Below are 17,422 nucleotides of genomic sequence, written 5' to 3' on the forward strand. Positions count from 1 at the left end.
TGTGTGAGTGTGTGTGTCTCTGTTTGTGTGTGTGTGTCCAAGTGTGTGCAATGGTGTGTGTGTGTGTGTGTGTGTGTGTGCGCGCGCATGTGTGGGTGTGTGTGTGTGTGTGCATGCAAGTGTGTGTGTGCATGCAAGTGTGCGTGTGTGTGTGCAGGTGTGTGTGTGTGCAGCTGTGTGTGCATGCGTGCACATGCAGGTGTGTGTGTGTGTGCAGATGTGTGTGTGCATGTGTGTGTGTTTGCAGGGAGAACTGTTTAATATTCTTTACGACTGCAGCAGTGCTGCACAGGCAGGCAGGCCGGGCCCCGTCACCAGAGAGCCTGGCCATTAAGAGTAATTAAAGCCCAGATAAATGAATGGACCCTGCAGAAAAAAAGGGAAAGAAGAAAAAAGCCATAGCCCTCGGGTTTCTACTGTGTCCCGTCCTTGTGTCGGCCTGGCCGTCCGTCTGTCTGTCTATTTCTCTCTCATGATGAGATGATGAGGCCGCTCGTCTGAGTGTCCCTGCCTCCAGAAAGGAAATGGACACCGGGCGGCGTGGGACTCTGGAGAGACTCAGCGGCACTCCCCTCTGCTGCACCGCTTGCTAACACTCCATATAGGGCCCCCCAAAATCTGATGAGCGTTGTGTGTGTGTGTGTGTGTGTGTGTGGTGTGCGTGTGCGTGTGCGTGCGTGTGCGTGTGCGTGTGCGTGTGCGTGTGCGTGTGCGCGTGCGCGTGCGCGTGCGCGTGAGCGTGAGGGTGACTGTGAGTGTCTTGGGTGTGTGTGAGCGTGCATACATGTGTGTGTGTGTGTGTGTGTGTGTCCGTGCGTGCGTGCGTGCGTGCGTGCGGTGTGTGTGTGTGTGTGTGTGTGTGTTTGTGGGGAGGAGTGGGGAGAGATATGGGAGCCCGGGACGATGAATAATTCATAAAGGCAAAAAGAGAAAGAGGATCTGGAAGATTTTGGGAAATGGTAGCCGGACAGACAGACAGACAGACAGACAGACAGACAGACAGACAGACAGACAGACAGACAGACAGGCAGGCAGGCTGGCAGGCAGATAGACCGACTGGCAGGCAGGCGGGCAGGCAGGCAGATAGACCAACAGGCAGACACAGACAGACAGACAGACACAGACAGACAGACAAACAGGAGAAGGCAGAAGGAGAGATAAACAGATGCAGACAAGGGTATGGTGGATTAAAGGTGAGGACAGATAGTAGTGGAGTAGAGTAGATAGAGTACTTTTATTAATCCCGAAGGAAATTAAGCAGTCTGTCAGTTTACGTAAATACATGTACACAAATACAAAAACATACACAAAGACCCAATGCAGGTTTAAGGCCTGGTAGGGTATGTTACACACATACACACACTGATACAGTAGAAGAAGGCAGGGGTGGGGTGGTGTACAGCTCTGCTGCTGCTGCTGCTGCTATGTTTTTCAGTAAGCCACTGCACGCTGTGTGCTGACGTGGTCCATGGGTGAGGCAGCAATGTGATCACCTCAATAAGAGAAGGATGCACAGGAATAAACACATATGCTTTTCCACACACACATACATGGACACAGTCACAGTCACACGCACACGCGCGCGCACACACACACACACACACACACACACACACACACACACACACACACACACACACACACACACACACACACACACACACACACACACACACACACACACACACACACACACACTCCCACCTCTCTCTGCTCCGCCAACTCTTACGTCTGCAGGGTAGTATAAGTAGTGGCCTAGCTATGAGACAGAGTGTGTGGACACACACAAGATAGTCGCCTGAGGGTTCAATTATAAAATAAAGAGTATGTGTTGCCATAGCAATTCACAATTAAGGTCAGATTAGACTTCAGCAACTGCGAGCGTGAAAAGTCGCGTGGGAGTGGCCACGAACCAATTTTGTATTCATGCATCTGCGAGCTCTGCGAGGTCCGAGGTCTCGTTGCCAGCCACATTTGAAATTGCGCGATTAGGCTACTTTCACTACATTGTAAGCACTGCGGTCATTATTAAACAATGTTGCTTTCTATCCCGGTTAGCTAGGTATTTTCACACAAATTGCAAAGGCAATGCAGTGGTATCATTATTTGACATACCCAGTCTGTTTTCACGAGCAGAAAATGCAAGCATGTAAAGACAGTTGATTCTGCCGATGTGTGTTTACATTCGGTGGAGGAACGGTAGTAAAACCGCAGGCATTGTGCCACGAGTGTTCAACTGATGCATTTGTTACTTAGCTTAGCTTCGTGTATTTACACACATTTACACACAAGGCATTAATAAAGTTTTTAACAGAATACAGCTCTGCTCTCGCAAACTACTGGCATTGCGCTGCCACAAGAACAGAACAAGGAAGTAGCGAGACGACCAATCATAGTGCCTTTTTGTCTGCGTACTCCGCGTCCGTCCGACGGATAGTTAGAATTTTTTCGAGGCGCTAGACGACGGGCGCAGAGCCTCTGAGAGGGGGGCGTGGACTCGCATAGACAGAAAACGGACGGACGCAGATTCTATGCGAGCGAAGCATAAATCTAGCTTTACTCCACCATAACTGTTTTGGTTTCCTTGGCACCATGAGCGAGTAACGATTACGGCAGCTAGCCTCCAGAATGGACATTGGACATGGACTGGACAAAATAAACCCCAACCATGATTGTTACTAGCCTGTCTCTATTCTTCTTCATATAAGGCACTGGACTTGGTGGTATATTGTGTTAGGTCAGAGGGGCCCTCTGAGAAAGTAGCTAATTGTTTCATTTTCGCAGTGTTTGCTTACACTGCCTTTGCTATGCCTGTCTGTACTTGTGCAGTCACACAAGTAATTGCGGTAGTGCTGAAGCTGCACTCTGAAAATATTTGCCAGTGAGTTTCGCAACGCTTCACATGGCCCGTGGTATTCACCATAGCCTCTCTCTCTCTCTCTCTCTCTCTCTCTCTCTCTCTCTCATTCAGTCTCTCAGCTTATTTAAAAGTGTAAATTTGCCCTTTAATACTTCTAAGTATTCAAGGTTGACTTCTGGGAGAGCACCTGCCTCGGGTTCATTGGAGGGCCCAGTTTTTTTTTCTTTTGGTGGCTTTCAGGGTTTTTAGTGTTGTTCCCTCCTTCATCCAGCTGCTCTATATTTCCACTCAGGAGAGAGAGAGAGAGAGAGAGAGAGAGAGAGAGAGAGAGAGAGAGAGAGAGAGAGAGAGAGAGAGAGAGAGTAAAGTGGGCTGTATAGGCCTTACGGATAAAAAGCAAAAGCGATAGTCTCACTGAGGCAGATAACGCAGGCGCAGGTGTGTGTAAATGGCTTTTCCGCCTCTCCTCTCCTCTCCCCTCATACGGAAAGAGTTATTTGCATAGGAGGCCCCCATCTCCTGTCATGCCATTAAACGGAGCTGGCTGAGAACAAGTAATGGCAAGCCTGTTTAAGACAGTAATGCTGAGCACCATTAGCAAATCCTGAAATGTAGAAGCAGGGCCGCTGACAGATTTGTGCGGGCCCACGACAAAGTGATCTGAAAGGGTCCCAAACCATTTTGAGGACGCAATTCTAGGCCTCCTTTCTCCCTGGGCCCTGGCCAAGTGACCTCTTTTGACATCCCCCTCCCATTGGCATGCCTGTGTAGTGTGTAGAGGTTCTCAGGGATTCCTATTTCTCTACTTCGCTCACTTCGTTGAAAGTGCTGCGAGAGAGGGAAACCATTTGACCTCTTGATGCCTCAAGGTCATATCTGTCAGCGAGCATCACCGGGCCACCACAGTGCATGGATGTAATCTGTGGCCCATCTTAATTGAGACAGCGAGTGGAATGGCGCGTAATTGTGCTAGGTTCAGATAAACAGTCTTACAGCTTACTGTATAGCCGCCATTGGGTACGTGAAGGTCAAGTGCAAATACAGTGATCTGATTTTCATTGATTTTCTTTTTTTTTGCGGGGCCTCTCATAGACGATGAAAGTGCGAATAAAGTGCCAGATGCGATAAGACTCTTTTGCGAGAGAGAGAATGGGGTCAGAGAGCTGAGATATATGAGCTGATATGGCACTACACTTTTGCCGTCATAAATACAGAAAGCACCCACATTTCTATTTTGTTTGTTGGCCAGGAGAGAGGAGGGGAGAGGAGAGGAGAGGATAGGAGAGGAGAGGTGAGGAGAGGAGAGGAGAGAGAATCTTGTCCGATAGATGGCCAGCATTCATGGTTTATAGCTGTACTGGAAAACAGTCGTTTTTAAGATTTGAGCCCACCACAGTCCATGTCCCGTCACAATAAATAATCATGTTCTCATTAACAGCTTGAGACAAAGCTGTTAGGGATGTTTTGGGCCCATGGTCAAGGGTTATGTTTATCATGTTGCCTAAGACAGAGGTGAATCATGCATAGTATCAACAAGTACGCCTCCACTATACAGTAGGTTTGTAAAACAAGCAAGACTGAATATTATTCTCAAGGGTATGAAAAAGTGGCATGATCTAAAGATGCAGATTACTTAAAGCAGAAATATCTGGCAGCTTTAAGTCAACATTACATATTAACCATCAGAGCTCACAAGACACCTTGTCTGACATTAATAATTAAACAGAATTGGGGTTTTGATCCTGTTTGCCTATAGGCTACGGCACACCGCAAGATTATAGTAACCTGAAAAAGACACAAAAGGCAGGGCATTATACCACAGAGTGTATTAAATATTAAACTGGTACTTTGGCAGTTGCTATAGTATAAATGACATTCGAAAAGAAAACAAAATGAGTTGGCCACATAACATTAAACATACTAAATGACTTGAGCACATGGCAGTAAAACCATACCATTGCAGTCATTAGATGTCGACTGTCTGGTATATGTTTTGCATGTCTGTCGCTTTACAGCCCCCTGATAACCTATAAAAACTAAGAACAGCACCAGCATACCAGGAGTACCAGGTTTGAAGGCCCCTGTAAAAAAAAAAACATTATCCGTGTCCTCTGGCACTGTGCTCTCTCTCGTTTGTAAGCATGTTAACTGCATCAGATGTGACAGAAACAACAAACCTGGGGTCATCTTAACAGGGCCCAACCTTTGAGCCATGAGGAAGTGCACTTTGTCATACGCACGGTACATGCACACAGCCCCCTCGTTCAACCCCTGCAGCATTCAGAGTTCCTTTAGCCAGCTCAAATTCCAGGTCCTTGTTCTTGCTCATATTGACTGAGTGGCCATCAGCCAAGTAGGAACACAGGGATCTTGTCTCAGCCTCCCCATTGGCCGCTTGACAGTTTTGCTCAAAGGATGTAAAAAAAAATCTCTCCTTTTTTTCTATAAGCTTGTGAACCATTTTGTATGTTGTGTTATGCAGCTCTCTCTCCCCCCAACAACACGTCTTTACAAATGCTCAGACAACTTGGGGAGCTGTGATCTGTGCTGCTGGAAGGGGCCAAGGCTGACAACAACATAAACGAATGAACAGGGAGCGAAATAATGTAAACTCCTCAGCCTGCCTTTCTTCCTGTTCTCTCCATTTGGCCAGACACGACTTTGAGTCCACTCCCAAACACACAATGAAAAACACTCCAACCTATATTTGGACAAAGACACAATTATGCCTAATTTTACCAAAATGTGACAAGAAGAGTGGTCAAATATTCAAAATCCATTTACAGTGCATATCCACGAAATATGAGACTTCAAATAAATAAATGCCCTCTCTACTTCAGACCCTGGGGCACGGAACAGGCCTGTCTTGATATAACGGGTTAGTGGCTAGAATTAATCCTGTTAAAGTCATCCTCTGACTTCCTCAGTAGCACTTCCTTTTTAGCAAATGACAGATTGGTAAGTTAAGACAATGGGCTAAAGAGGATTCCCCCATTCTGAAAAAGGATAGGGTTGAGCGACTACGTCATCTGTCAGGAGTATTTAGCCTTGAGGATGAGGCTGCATCTAATCCATCATATGGATCCTCTTTTGGGGCAATCCCTTCACTATCTTATGTTGCTCTCTGCAGTCATATCAGCTTCATTTCACAAGACAAAAAAGCCCTGCAAAACAATGCAGAGGATGGCAGGAAAAATATTGTGAAATCAACTAAATTATTTTATACATTAAATAACTTACAATTACCAAAAAAAACAAAAATAAGCTAAACAAAGTGGAATCAGTTTCTTCTTTACAATGTTTATATATGTATTATGCTTTCTGTAGTACTTGAATGGTTTTAGGAATGCACCAATTTCATCGAGTTGTGAAACCGGTTGCACAGAAAAAAATAGTGTGGCACGGCCCATATCAGGGGGGCCTTGACTGGAATCTACCGGTATATGGGGGGCCTTGGCATGGTAAAGTTTGGGAACCCCTGCTCTAGGCTATATAGCCTACTCGAGAGGACAGTGTAGCCTACAACAGACAGTACACTGATAATTAACAATCATTATACAATAATTATCAGAGAAAAAAAACCTGATCCTGAACCTGAAAAATATAGGCTTTTACCCTTACTCTATATACAAAAAGTAGGCCTAACTAGCCTTAGGCAACAGTATTAATTTCATCATCCTTTTTTTTTTTTTTTGCTACACTCAGCAATGTGATGTAGCCTACTCTCAAAATCTACTGTGCTGAAAAAGCTGACAGGCAAGGCTGTTGAGTTTGATTGAATTATTAATGTTCAAGACCCATTCATAGCCGTGGGAGCCCCATGCACAATAATTTAGAATGGAAAAGAATAAAGTTGAGTGATGAAGCCTCAGATAGAACTGATGCCATTTAATAGACTAGGCCTACCAGTAGGCCTAACACAAGTTCTTGATATTTAATTCACAATACTCTGTGCAATTGTGTTTTTCTCTGACCTGTAGGCCTAGGACACATCTGAATGCGACATTTGTATCGCTACTTAGGCCCATATATGAATGTCTATAGTCCGACTAAGCCTTGGATAGGCCTATGTTTATAGCATCAGATTTAAATAGTTAGGCTACTTCACTTTCACTATCTGGCTAATTATGTTGTCATTGAAGTTCAGGGGATTTTAAGTTAGGCAATTCTTGGGAATTGTGGCATAATCATATTCAACAGAAATCCCACTGTAGTATCAAACATTCCACTGTCATCAAGTAGTCTATAAACAATGCAACTAATCGCCTTTCAGCCAGAGAGAGAGAGAGAGAGAGAGAGAGAGAGAAAGAAAGAAACACACAAATCTTCAAACGTGTTTTCCTCAACGATTGCGCCGCAGCCATGAGCGAGAGACGCGCCCCCTGTACAGAGTCGAATGGAAAAGTTACTGGGGGAGAAGGAGAGAGTGAGTGAGAGCACAGGATCCATCCTCGTCGCCATTACCGAGTGGAATGAGAGGGGAGGGAGCGAGTCTCGGATTACACGCATACCACTATTGTAGTTAAATTGCAAGATAAAAAAAATACGTTTAAGTATTTCATATAGACGAACCTTCTTCATGGACAAGACATGCCAAGGATAATATTTTAAGGACGAAACCGTGGAAATAAAAGAAGACACTTGGAATGCTACCTCTTTTCCGTAGTATCGGGAGCTGGGAGCGACCATGTTAGGTAGGGGAATGTATTTTGGAATGAACTGCTTTGACTTTCTTTATTGTCAGTTTATGGATTTTGGTGGGTTTTTCCTTTGACGAGTTGGAGAAGGACGAACCAAAATCTCGATGTCATAAACAACTTCCATCGATGCAGTATCACACGCCTCTAAAAGTGTATTGTTCGACTGCTCACTCCAGTGTGGCATAATGTTGGCTAGCCTACTAGCGAGCTAACCAGGCGCATATATTTCTCTCTCTCCCAGTATCAAGGCAGGGCGCGTTGTGCTATGCACGGTTTCGTGAAGCTCATCAACCCAGGTGTGGACCGACCATAAATCAGAGTCGCAAGACACTTGCTTTTCATTTCACCAAAAGTGACGGGTCGTCAGAAGCCTGCAATGTACTGCACTTGGTCAACTGGGTAGCTAACACACATTAGCCGAACATTACGCTTCGTTTGTACTGGGATCTAGTTCAGTGGGTAACACACTGACTGGATGAGTTGCTAACAAGCTAGCTGAAGGTGCAGTCAGTGTGTCACATCAGCCAAGATCAGTTGAGAAGATTTTTGGGTTGATGGGGTGACAGCTGAATTTATAGTGTTATCTGGAAAGTTCAGTGTTGAAATTAGACGTCGCCAAAATGAATGCTGGTATTCATGCCTTTTCTTGTGCGACCAGTCGTTCGTACCAATTTCCTTTTTCATAGACTGGCATCTCGTGCATAATCTGTTGATTAACAATACGTATTATTCGCTGAAGGACACCATTATTGATAAAGGGAGAACGTTTTGGTTTAACCGAGAAAGTGAACTAAAGGAAACCTTCGCTCTGACAATTTGCTGTAGTCGGTCCTACCCAAGCCAGTGAGATGCAGTTGCATCGCTTATCCAAACACGATTAAATACATGCATTCAACAATACATTGAAATAATACGTTGTTAAGTTCGATTCTGTGGGATGCATTAAGTCAGGTGGCATTTATAAAGTAAACAATTAATAACTTGGAACATGATCTTCCTACTCAAGATTTACTTGGTGGTGGTTGGTTGGTGGTTGGTGAGTGAGGCCAAAGAGGGGACGCGTGTAGCCGCAACAATGTTATCAATCGGCCACAAAGTACAGTCTAACAACGTTTGTATTTGGTCTGTGCTGCACCTTGTCCTCTTTCACCTTAGGTGACAGTGGATTCTAGGCCTACTGTGTGTTTGCACGTAGCTGCTCCCCTTGAAGTATCAAATCAACCACCGTCAAGTTGTTGGATATATTATAACGACGAGCGACAATGCTATGGATATAGCTGTAGAGCGCACGAGAGACGGCACAGTGTGGTACTAACATTACATTTACGAGTGTTAGACACACTCCGCCTGTGTCGTATGGTGTCTTTCGTATTGATGCCTCTCACTCCGATGACATGTAGACTAATAGTTTGTGAAATGAACGTTAATCAGTCTTTCAGCCATAGTAATATGCTGCGTAATGGTGACATTTTACTCACAAGGTTGCCATGCCACATTGAAATGAGTTGTAGTGTAATGAAGACCAAACAGGTCATTCTGCAACATAGGCTGAATGTATTTCTATAGAGAAGTGGCTTAAAACTATGTCTCCAAAATGTAAGAGGTGGGTGAACTCCATGTACTCTCATTTATCCTCTTCTGCCTCCCTGATTGGGCTAGGTCGTTGATTGAGTTTCTGTCAAGCCGAGGTGTCACGAAGCCAAACGCACCACAAGTGACCGTCTCCGGAAACATTCAGCAACTCCCCAGTGTAGTAGTTTCTTTCCTAATGTAAAAAAGTGTAGGCTGTCGTATGACCTTGTCTAATGTCTTAACCTTTGCTTGCCTGGCACAAATGCCAGCAGGAATCTCATCAATAAATGCTTACTATGTAAAACGCAGGCGGGCACCGAAAGTGCTATGTCATCATTATCGGGCAGGGGAGAAGGAGAAAAAAAAGCTTGAACCATGGAGTTTTTTTTTTATTTCATCACAGCAGAAAGCAGTCTTTGATGTGATTACTCGCTGTTAATAATACATAGGCCCATAAGTGATGTTGTGCATTTTTCAGCAGTAGGCTGTTGCTTTGTATGAACAGCAAGTCTTTTATTAACTTTAACAACAAATTAAGAGAGACCTACACTGCTCTGACGATTGTTTAGAAAAAGAAAGGTCATGACCTTTCATAGCCTTAATTGCATGGAAAATCATGGGGACACAATCCAAAGTCGACTTTATAGGGTGGACATGGTTAGCAGTTGAGGGTTTTTGTTTGTGAATGAAGCATTCAGGCTTGTGTGGCCATTAGGAGGGAGGAGGATGAGGCATTATGCAATGCCGGGGCCATAAATAGGTCATGATAAACTGATGTCATGAGTCTGGCTTTGATTGAAGTACCTCCGGCTGGCCCTGTGAATGACCACTCGCATATCTCACTCACATCATGACATGCCCCCTTTGCCTGGGCACAAATGCAATTACTGTTATTGAGTGTCCAGAATTTGTGAGCTGTTTCTTGTCCTCAGGGAGAACACAGAATACAATTGCACATATTGTTCAGTTGTCCAGCTGAGTGCACCTGGCATTGCATCAGAGATAAGGTCACCAGAGCAGGGGAATCTGATGTCCACACCACAGTTCATTTGGAAATTATTCTTTTCAGAAGTATTTTTGAAATTTATTTTAAACTACATTACACTTAGTTGAGGCTTTTATCCAAAGTGACTTAAAGTCATTTGCAGGGTATTGGTTACAGTCCCTCAAACAGTGGGGTCAGATTCCTTGCTCAAGGGCACGTCAGCCATGGAGTGATTGTCTAAAGCCCATCTCCTTAACTATTAGCCCATGGCTGCCCTATTTAAGTCCTTCCCATTTCTAAGTACAATAGGTGTAGCATTGCCTACATCATAAAGGTCCGAATTTTAAATGGACCCCAGTCATAATCACAGTGTTTTGACTGGCTGTAGCTTGTGTGCATATATCTTGTGTATCCTAGATTTGGCCACAGCATTGGGGTCAGTAGTTGTAGTGAGTCATTTATTTAAGCACAGTGTTTGTAGTGCCTGTGGTGCCTTAGGGCCACCTCCGTATCACCTCACTTTTCCATGCAAGGAATGGGGCAAGACGCTGTATGGTACTTAAATATCTAAAGGTCATTTGTCGTCTGCACCCTGTGTCCTTGGGGAGAGAAACGTAAACAAATCACAGACACCGTCAAAAACTATCACTGATTCATCCGAGGAGGCGTTGAGCTGAATCGAAATCGTTGCTCTTTAAGCTAAACAAGCAGCGGATTCTGCCCAAGCAAATATTTGACTGTTTGACCTTTTAGAAAAGATCGTCAGCGAATGCAATATGTTGTTGATAGCTTGTGATATCTCAGCTTTGCATATAGCACTGACTGGCATCAGATGTTGTCTTTTTACAAGCGCTTTGCTAATCTGCTCCCTTTGGAGCTTGCTGTTGGCAATGTATCGCCAGTATGTTCAGATTGGAGGATTTGACACCTGCAGTCCTTCTGAGCAGGTATTTATGTGGCTGTCGCTGACTTAATGAATCGCCTTAGAAAAAAAGGGCATCTGTCAAATGACTGTTGTTCCTGCGCTTTCTTTTTTCTTTTTCCCTCAGCAGCCCTTTGCAAAGAGAACACATTTCTAGGTCACTGCTTCTCAAAGGCTGAAGTTGCCAGGCATTTTTTTTTTTACTCTGCATAAATCGGATGTGAACTGCGTGCATGTTTATACATTACAGCTATAATTTCTCTTTTAGCGTTTCCCTTTTACATTTCCCCTTTTTAAATAACTGACAGAATATTGGATGGAGAAAAATAGCTGTTTAATCCCGAAGGAGCTAATATGCTGCTAAGCACAGCTACTTTCATTTATCATGTGATTTTAACAGAGGGGTATTAACTCCAAAAGATTTATCTGAAATCACAAACTGCTGACAATCTCCCCAGACATTAGCTATGAGACTCATGACTAATCCCTCTAAAACGGCCTTCTTGACTCGAGTTGCCACATTATGTTAGTAGTTAATTTGAATCAGCCTCAGAGTGGAGAGGAAAAAAAGAACTAACAAAATGCAAACATTAACTGACATTGATCCTGTTTATAATTACATTTTGTCTTTTTGTTTCCGCAGGCAGGTGATAAAGAGGGGGGAGAGTCGACTGCCCCACACACACACATACACTCCCCACCCAGCCACACACCACAGGAGAGAGAGAGAGACGGATAGCAGGAGGGAGGGATCCGCTTATTGGACGCCGAGCCATGGAAACCGCACCTTAAAGCCGAGCAAATGGAAGTGCATCTTCTTTGCCCTGCAGGAGATCTTTGCTGAGACTGTGAAGGCAATGAGTGGGGGGATCTAATGGCCAAGAACAAGGAGCCGCGGCCCCCTACCTACGCCGTGAGCGTGGTGGGGCTCTCAGGGACGGAGAAGGAGAAGGGCAACTGCGGCGTGGGCAAGTCGTGCCTGTGCAACCGCTACGTGCGCCCCAGCGCGGACGACTACTACACAGAGCACACCTCAGTGTTGAGCACAATTGACTTTGGCGGACGCGTGGTGAACAATGACCACTTCCTGTACTGGGGGGAGGTGTTCCACCGGGGCGATGACTGCCTGGAGTGTAAGCTCCACATCATTGAGCAGACGGAGTTCATCGACGATCAGACCTTCTTGCCGCACCGCAGCACAAACTTGCAGCCCTACACCAAGCGGGCGGCCTCCTCCAAACTGCAGTCGGCTGAGAAGCTGATGTACATTTGCACAGACCAGCTGGGCCTGGAGCAGGACTTTGACCAAAAGCAGATGCCCGACGGCAAGCTGAACATTGACGGCTTTGTGCTCTGCATAGACGTTAGCAAGGGATGCAATAGGAAGTTTGACGACCAGATGAAGTTTGTCAGTAGCCTTTACTCGCAGATGGCCAAGACGAAAAAGCCCATCATCATCGCCGCGACGAAATGCGATGAGTGTGTGGAGCAATATCTGCGGGACCTCCAGGCGTTCGCCGCCAACAAAAAGAACCTTATGGTTGTGGAGACAGCCGCCCGGTCGTCCGTGAACGTCGAGCTGTGTTTTAACGCTCTGATTCAGCAGATGGACAAGACGCGGGGCAAACCCAAAATCATGCCATATTTGGAGGCCTACAAGATCCAGAGGCAGTTGGTGGCCTCGGTGACAGACAGGTTTGAAAAGCTCATAGTGTCCACCGTGCGGGATTATCACTCCACATGGAAGGCCGTGAGCAACTCGCTGAAAAACCAGCCCGACTACGAGGAATACATTACCTTGGAAGGCTCCAGAAAGGCCCGGAACACATTTTCCAAGCACATCGAACAGCTCAAGCAGGAGCATATCAGGAGGCGGAGAGAGGATTATCTCTCCAGCCTGCCAAAAATCCTTAATAACTTGCTAAATAACCTTGACGAAATCGAGGGCCTGAGCTGGTCAGAGGCGCAGAGCCTCATGAGAACGCGGCAAGAGTTTCAGTACTGGTTCGTGGTTCTAGAACACGGGCCCTGGGACGAGTCGGACCACATAGACAAGACAGACAGGAGGGTGCCCTTTGACATCCTCAGAACCATGGAGGCGGAGAGGATATACCAAGGCCACGTGCAGCATCTGATCTCGGAGAGGAGGCGGGTGGAGATGAAGGAGAGGTTCAAGCGGACGCTGGAGCGCGTGCACTTCATCAGCCCCGGGCAGCCGTGGGACGAGGTCATGTGTTTCGTCATGGAGGACGAGGCCTACAAGTATATCAGCGAGTCCGATCGCCGGGATGTTTACAGCCGCCACCAGCAGGAAATAGTTGAAAGGGCCAAAGAGGAGTTTCAGGAAATGCTTTTCGAGCACGCAGAGCTGTTCTACGACCTGGATTTAAACGCCACCCCAAGCTGTGACAAAATGAGCGAGATCCACACTGTACTGAACGAGGAGCCCAGATACAGAGCCCTGCAAAAGCTCGCCCCGGATAGGGAGTCGCTACTGCTGAAGCACATTGGCTTTGTCTACCACCCCACCAAGGAGACCTGCTTGAGCGGCCAAGCCTGCGTGGACCTGAAAGTCGAGCAGGTCCTCGGCAACAGGCTGGTTCAGCTGGACCACGGCCGCTCCAACCTCTACTACAGTGCCAACTTCGATAAGATTAATTTGTGTCTCGTGGGCCGGGACGGGCTGGCCCAAGAGCTGGCGAACGAAATCAGAGCGCAGTCCACGGATGACGAGTACACTTTGGATGGAAAAATCTATGAGCTGGACTTGATGCCCGTGGACGGCAACTCGCTGCTTTTGAGTCACCCGTGGGCGCCCAGCTTCAAGCCCCATGGCTGCTTCTGCGTCTTCAGCTCCATAGAGTCACTGAATTTTATCGGTGACTGTGTCAGCCGAATCAGGGCGGAGATCTCGCACAGCCGGAGGGACAGATTATCCCACCCGATGCCATTCATTTTAATCCTAGCGAACCAGAGAGACAGTGTTTGCAAAAATATGCCTATCCTGAGGCACCAGGGCCAACAGCTTGCCAATAAGCTCCAGTGCACCTTCATAGACATCCCCACCGGCACATTTCCGCGGAAATTCAACGAGTCGCAAATCAAACAGGCTCTCCGCAGCGTCCTGGATGGGCTGAAGCACAACTTTGATGTGAGCCCCGTGCCCTGCATCAAAGACCTATCTGAGACGGACCTGCGCATCGTCATGTGTGCCATGTGCGGCGACCCGTTCAGCGTGGACCTCATCCTCTCGCCCTTCCTGGACTCGCACTCCTGCAGCGCCGGGCAGCCCGGCCAGAGCAACACCCTCATCCTCGACAAAATCATCGGGGACACCCGCCGGCGGATACAGGTCACCGTCCTCTCCTACCACTCCTCCATCGGCATCCGCAAGGACGAGCTGGTCCACGGCTACATCCTGGTCTACTCGGCCAAGCGCAAGGCCTCCATGGCCATGCTGAGGGCCTTCCTGGCGGAGGTCCAGGACGTCATCCCCGTGCAGATGGTGGCCATCACGGACAGCCAGGCCGACTTCTTCGAGAACGAGGCCATCAAGGAGCTGATGACGGAGGGCGAGCACATCGCCACGGAGATCACGGCCAAGTTCACGGCGCTCTACTCGCTGTCGCAGTACCACCGGCAGACGGAGGTCTTCACGCCGTTCTTCAACGAGGTGCTGGAGAAGAAGGGCGGCATCGAGAGCTCCTTCATGTTCGACTGCAGCAGCGGCAGCGGGCGCGACGGCATGATGGGCGCCAGCGAGGACAGCGTCTTCCCGCAGTCGCCCCACAGCCACTCGCCCGCCTACAACTACTACCCCGACTCGGACGAAGATGCCGAGGCGCCCCCGCCCTACAGCCCCATCGGCGACGACGTCCAGCTGCTGCCCAAGTGCCGGATCGACCTGGAGGGCAACGAGTACCCCGTCCACAGCACGCCCACGGGCGAGCACGAGCGCAACCACAAAGTGCCTCCTCCCGTCAGACCCAAGCCGGTGCTGCCCAAGCCCAGCGTCAAGAAGCTGGACCCTAACCTGCTCAAGACCATCGAGGCCGGCATGCGGAATACGCACCGGCGAGGCATGCGCAGCGGCGGCGGGCCCATGGGCCACGGCGACGACCTGGAGTCCTCCGACAACTACGCCGAGCCCGTGGACACGCTGCTCAAGTCCAAGGGCTTCAACGACGACATCTACGCCGTGCCCGACGACATGCACAGCCGCATCGTCAAGATGCGCAACTCCTTCGGTGGGCTGCACGTCCTCCACGGCGAGGAGGAGAACGGGTTCGACCGCCTGTCCAAGGCCCAGGCAGGCAGGAGGCCCTCCAAGTACAAACACCGCTCCAAGATCCTCTTCAGCAAGACCAAGGCCTATCAGCGGCGCGTGCACTCGGACATCAGCGACGACGAGTCGGGCCCAGCTCACCGGAGGAAGAAGGCGGGCAGGGGGAACCGGGGCAGCGAGGAGGACCCCTTGCTCTCCCCCGCGGACCCCTGGAAGGGAGGGATAGACAACCCGGCCATCACCTCGGACCCCGAGCAGGACGACAAGAAGATGAGGAAGAAGAAGGCACAGAAGGCCCCCAAGGAACCCAAAAAGGTGAGTGAGCCATGTGTGACTTATCACTTGCCATGGTTGACTTTACTAACATCACAGTTAGTGACAAAAAAAAAAACAGTTGACTTTCCACAGCAGAAAAAGGAATGCGAGAGCCATGTCCTGTCAGGCTTCACTTGTTTTATCTTGTCATTTTTTGCATGTGATGTTAGTGATGTCAGTGACTCTCACATCAAAAATGGAGAGTGTGAAAACCATGTCAGACTTGTGCTGCCATGCCTGACTTAACTTGCTTTTCTTGTCATTTATTTTTTTCGTATTTAGTGATTCTCACATCGAAAAAGGTGAGAGTGAGTGAGGGCCATGTCAGCCATGTCTGCGAGCCGTTTGCCTCAGCTAGTGTGAGTGTGTTGATGGTGGTAATTTTCCCACAGCGGGTCATTTTCAGCTCTTGTGGTGGTGGGCTTGTTTAAAAATGCCTTATTGAAAGCAGATCATCTTCTGGCACTCTGATGAAAGGGCAGTCTAATGTGAAGCCGGCTGTTGCTCTGAATCTATGGCCTTGTTTTATGTAGTCCTGAGTAATCAATACGAAGGAGTGTGTGTATGTCATACATATAATATATGTATAATGTTAAAAGATTAAGCCTCTTAAATGGTCACAGCATTTGTTACAGCACCGTCTGGTTTTTGTGTGTGCGTGTCTGCACGGTATGTAGCGAGAGGAAATCTATTCAGTTCAGGAATTTTTGGGGTATCCCGCAGTGTACTTTTGACTGCATGTGGACAGATGTTGAGGGCAGTGGATGGCAGCGTTCCCAGGCGATGGCGGAAATGCTGTTTCGATTTTCATGTTCCTCTCCCCCTCTCTTCTGCTCGCTCTCATTCACAGCGGTGAAGCGCTATGATTGATGGAATGATCCTACTAACATTTAGTTTTGATCAATCACTTATGTGATCAGTTGGGGGGGGGGGAGAGAAAGCCATACGAGATTTATGTTGTACTGCTGTCTAATACTCTCCTGTGAGAAGGATTTGAGAAATGGTGTTTCAGCGTTTTAGCTGGGAGGCTGCAGAAGAAGGGTTACTAGGCCAAACAGAGCTGTAGAACTGAAACACATTTCTTTTCCCCCTGAAACAAATGAGCAAACGGCAAGCTGAAATGCAATTGCCCTTTTGCAACTGACACCTCTGTTCTTCAGTGTTTCTTATTATTTACATTACATGTCTTTTGTATATGGGCAGCCGGGGCCTAATGGTCACGGAGGTGGTCTTACGATCAGAGGGCTGCAGGTTCAAATCCAACCCTAACCCCTCCCTACACCTCCATCCATGGCTGAAGTGCCCTTGAGCAAGGCACCTAACCCCACAGTGGTCCAGGGACTGTAACCAATACTCATCAGCTAAGAGCAATATAATATATTACAAGATAATGTATATATATAATATAGCAACAACAATATTTTATTATTAATGTATTACCTTTTTCCTGCACACAGAACAAAAAGCCGGCCAAGCCTCTATATCCACCGACACGGAGGAACTGGGAGAGCAACTACTTTGGCGTGCCCTTGCAGAGCCTGGTCAGCTGCGATCGACCCATCCCCCTCTTCATTGAGAAATGTGTGGACTACATCGAGCGGACCGGTAGGTGTCTATTAGCCTTTTTGGGTGGTGGGCCGGGTCAGAAGTGGATGTGTGTGCCTTTTTTGGGGCTGTCTGTGTGTGTGTTGGCACTCACGGCCGTGCAGTTTGTGTGCCTGTGTGTCATAGATGGGTATGTGTGCTGTTTTTTTTACTTTGACCCTGTGCGTGTGCACGTGTC

At 47.6% G+C, this 17,422-nt stretch overlaps 1 protein-coding gene across 2 annotated transcripts in view; it reads left to right on the plus strand.

Moving 5' to 3' along the window:
- Window positions 1-7,261: 7,261 nt before the first annotated feature.
- Window positions 7,262-17,422, plus strand: part of arhgap5 (Rho GTPase activating protein 5) — a 79,592-nt gene continuing 69,431 nt past the window's right edge. For both annotated transcript variants that reach the window (XM_063184363.1, XM_063184364.1), the window contains exons 1-3: window positions 7,262-7,554; window positions 11,683-15,639; window positions 17,097-17,244. In XM_063184363.1, the coding sequence (XP_063040433.1) occupies window positions 11,914-15,639; window positions 17,097-17,244 (3,874 nt within the window). In that variant the 5' untranslated portion in view covers window positions 7,262-7,554; window positions 11,683-11,913. The remainder of the gene's footprint in view (window positions 7,555-11,682; window positions 15,640-17,096; window positions 17,245-17,422) is intronic.

Source organism: Engraulis encrasicolus, chromosome 19 (genome assembly GCF_034702125.1).
Source record: "Engraulis encrasicolus isolate BLACKSEA-1 chromosome 19, IST_EnEncr_1.0, whole genome shotgun sequence".
NCBI lineage: Eukaryota > Metazoa > Chordata > Actinopteri > Clupeiformes > Engraulidae > Engraulis > Engraulis encrasicolus.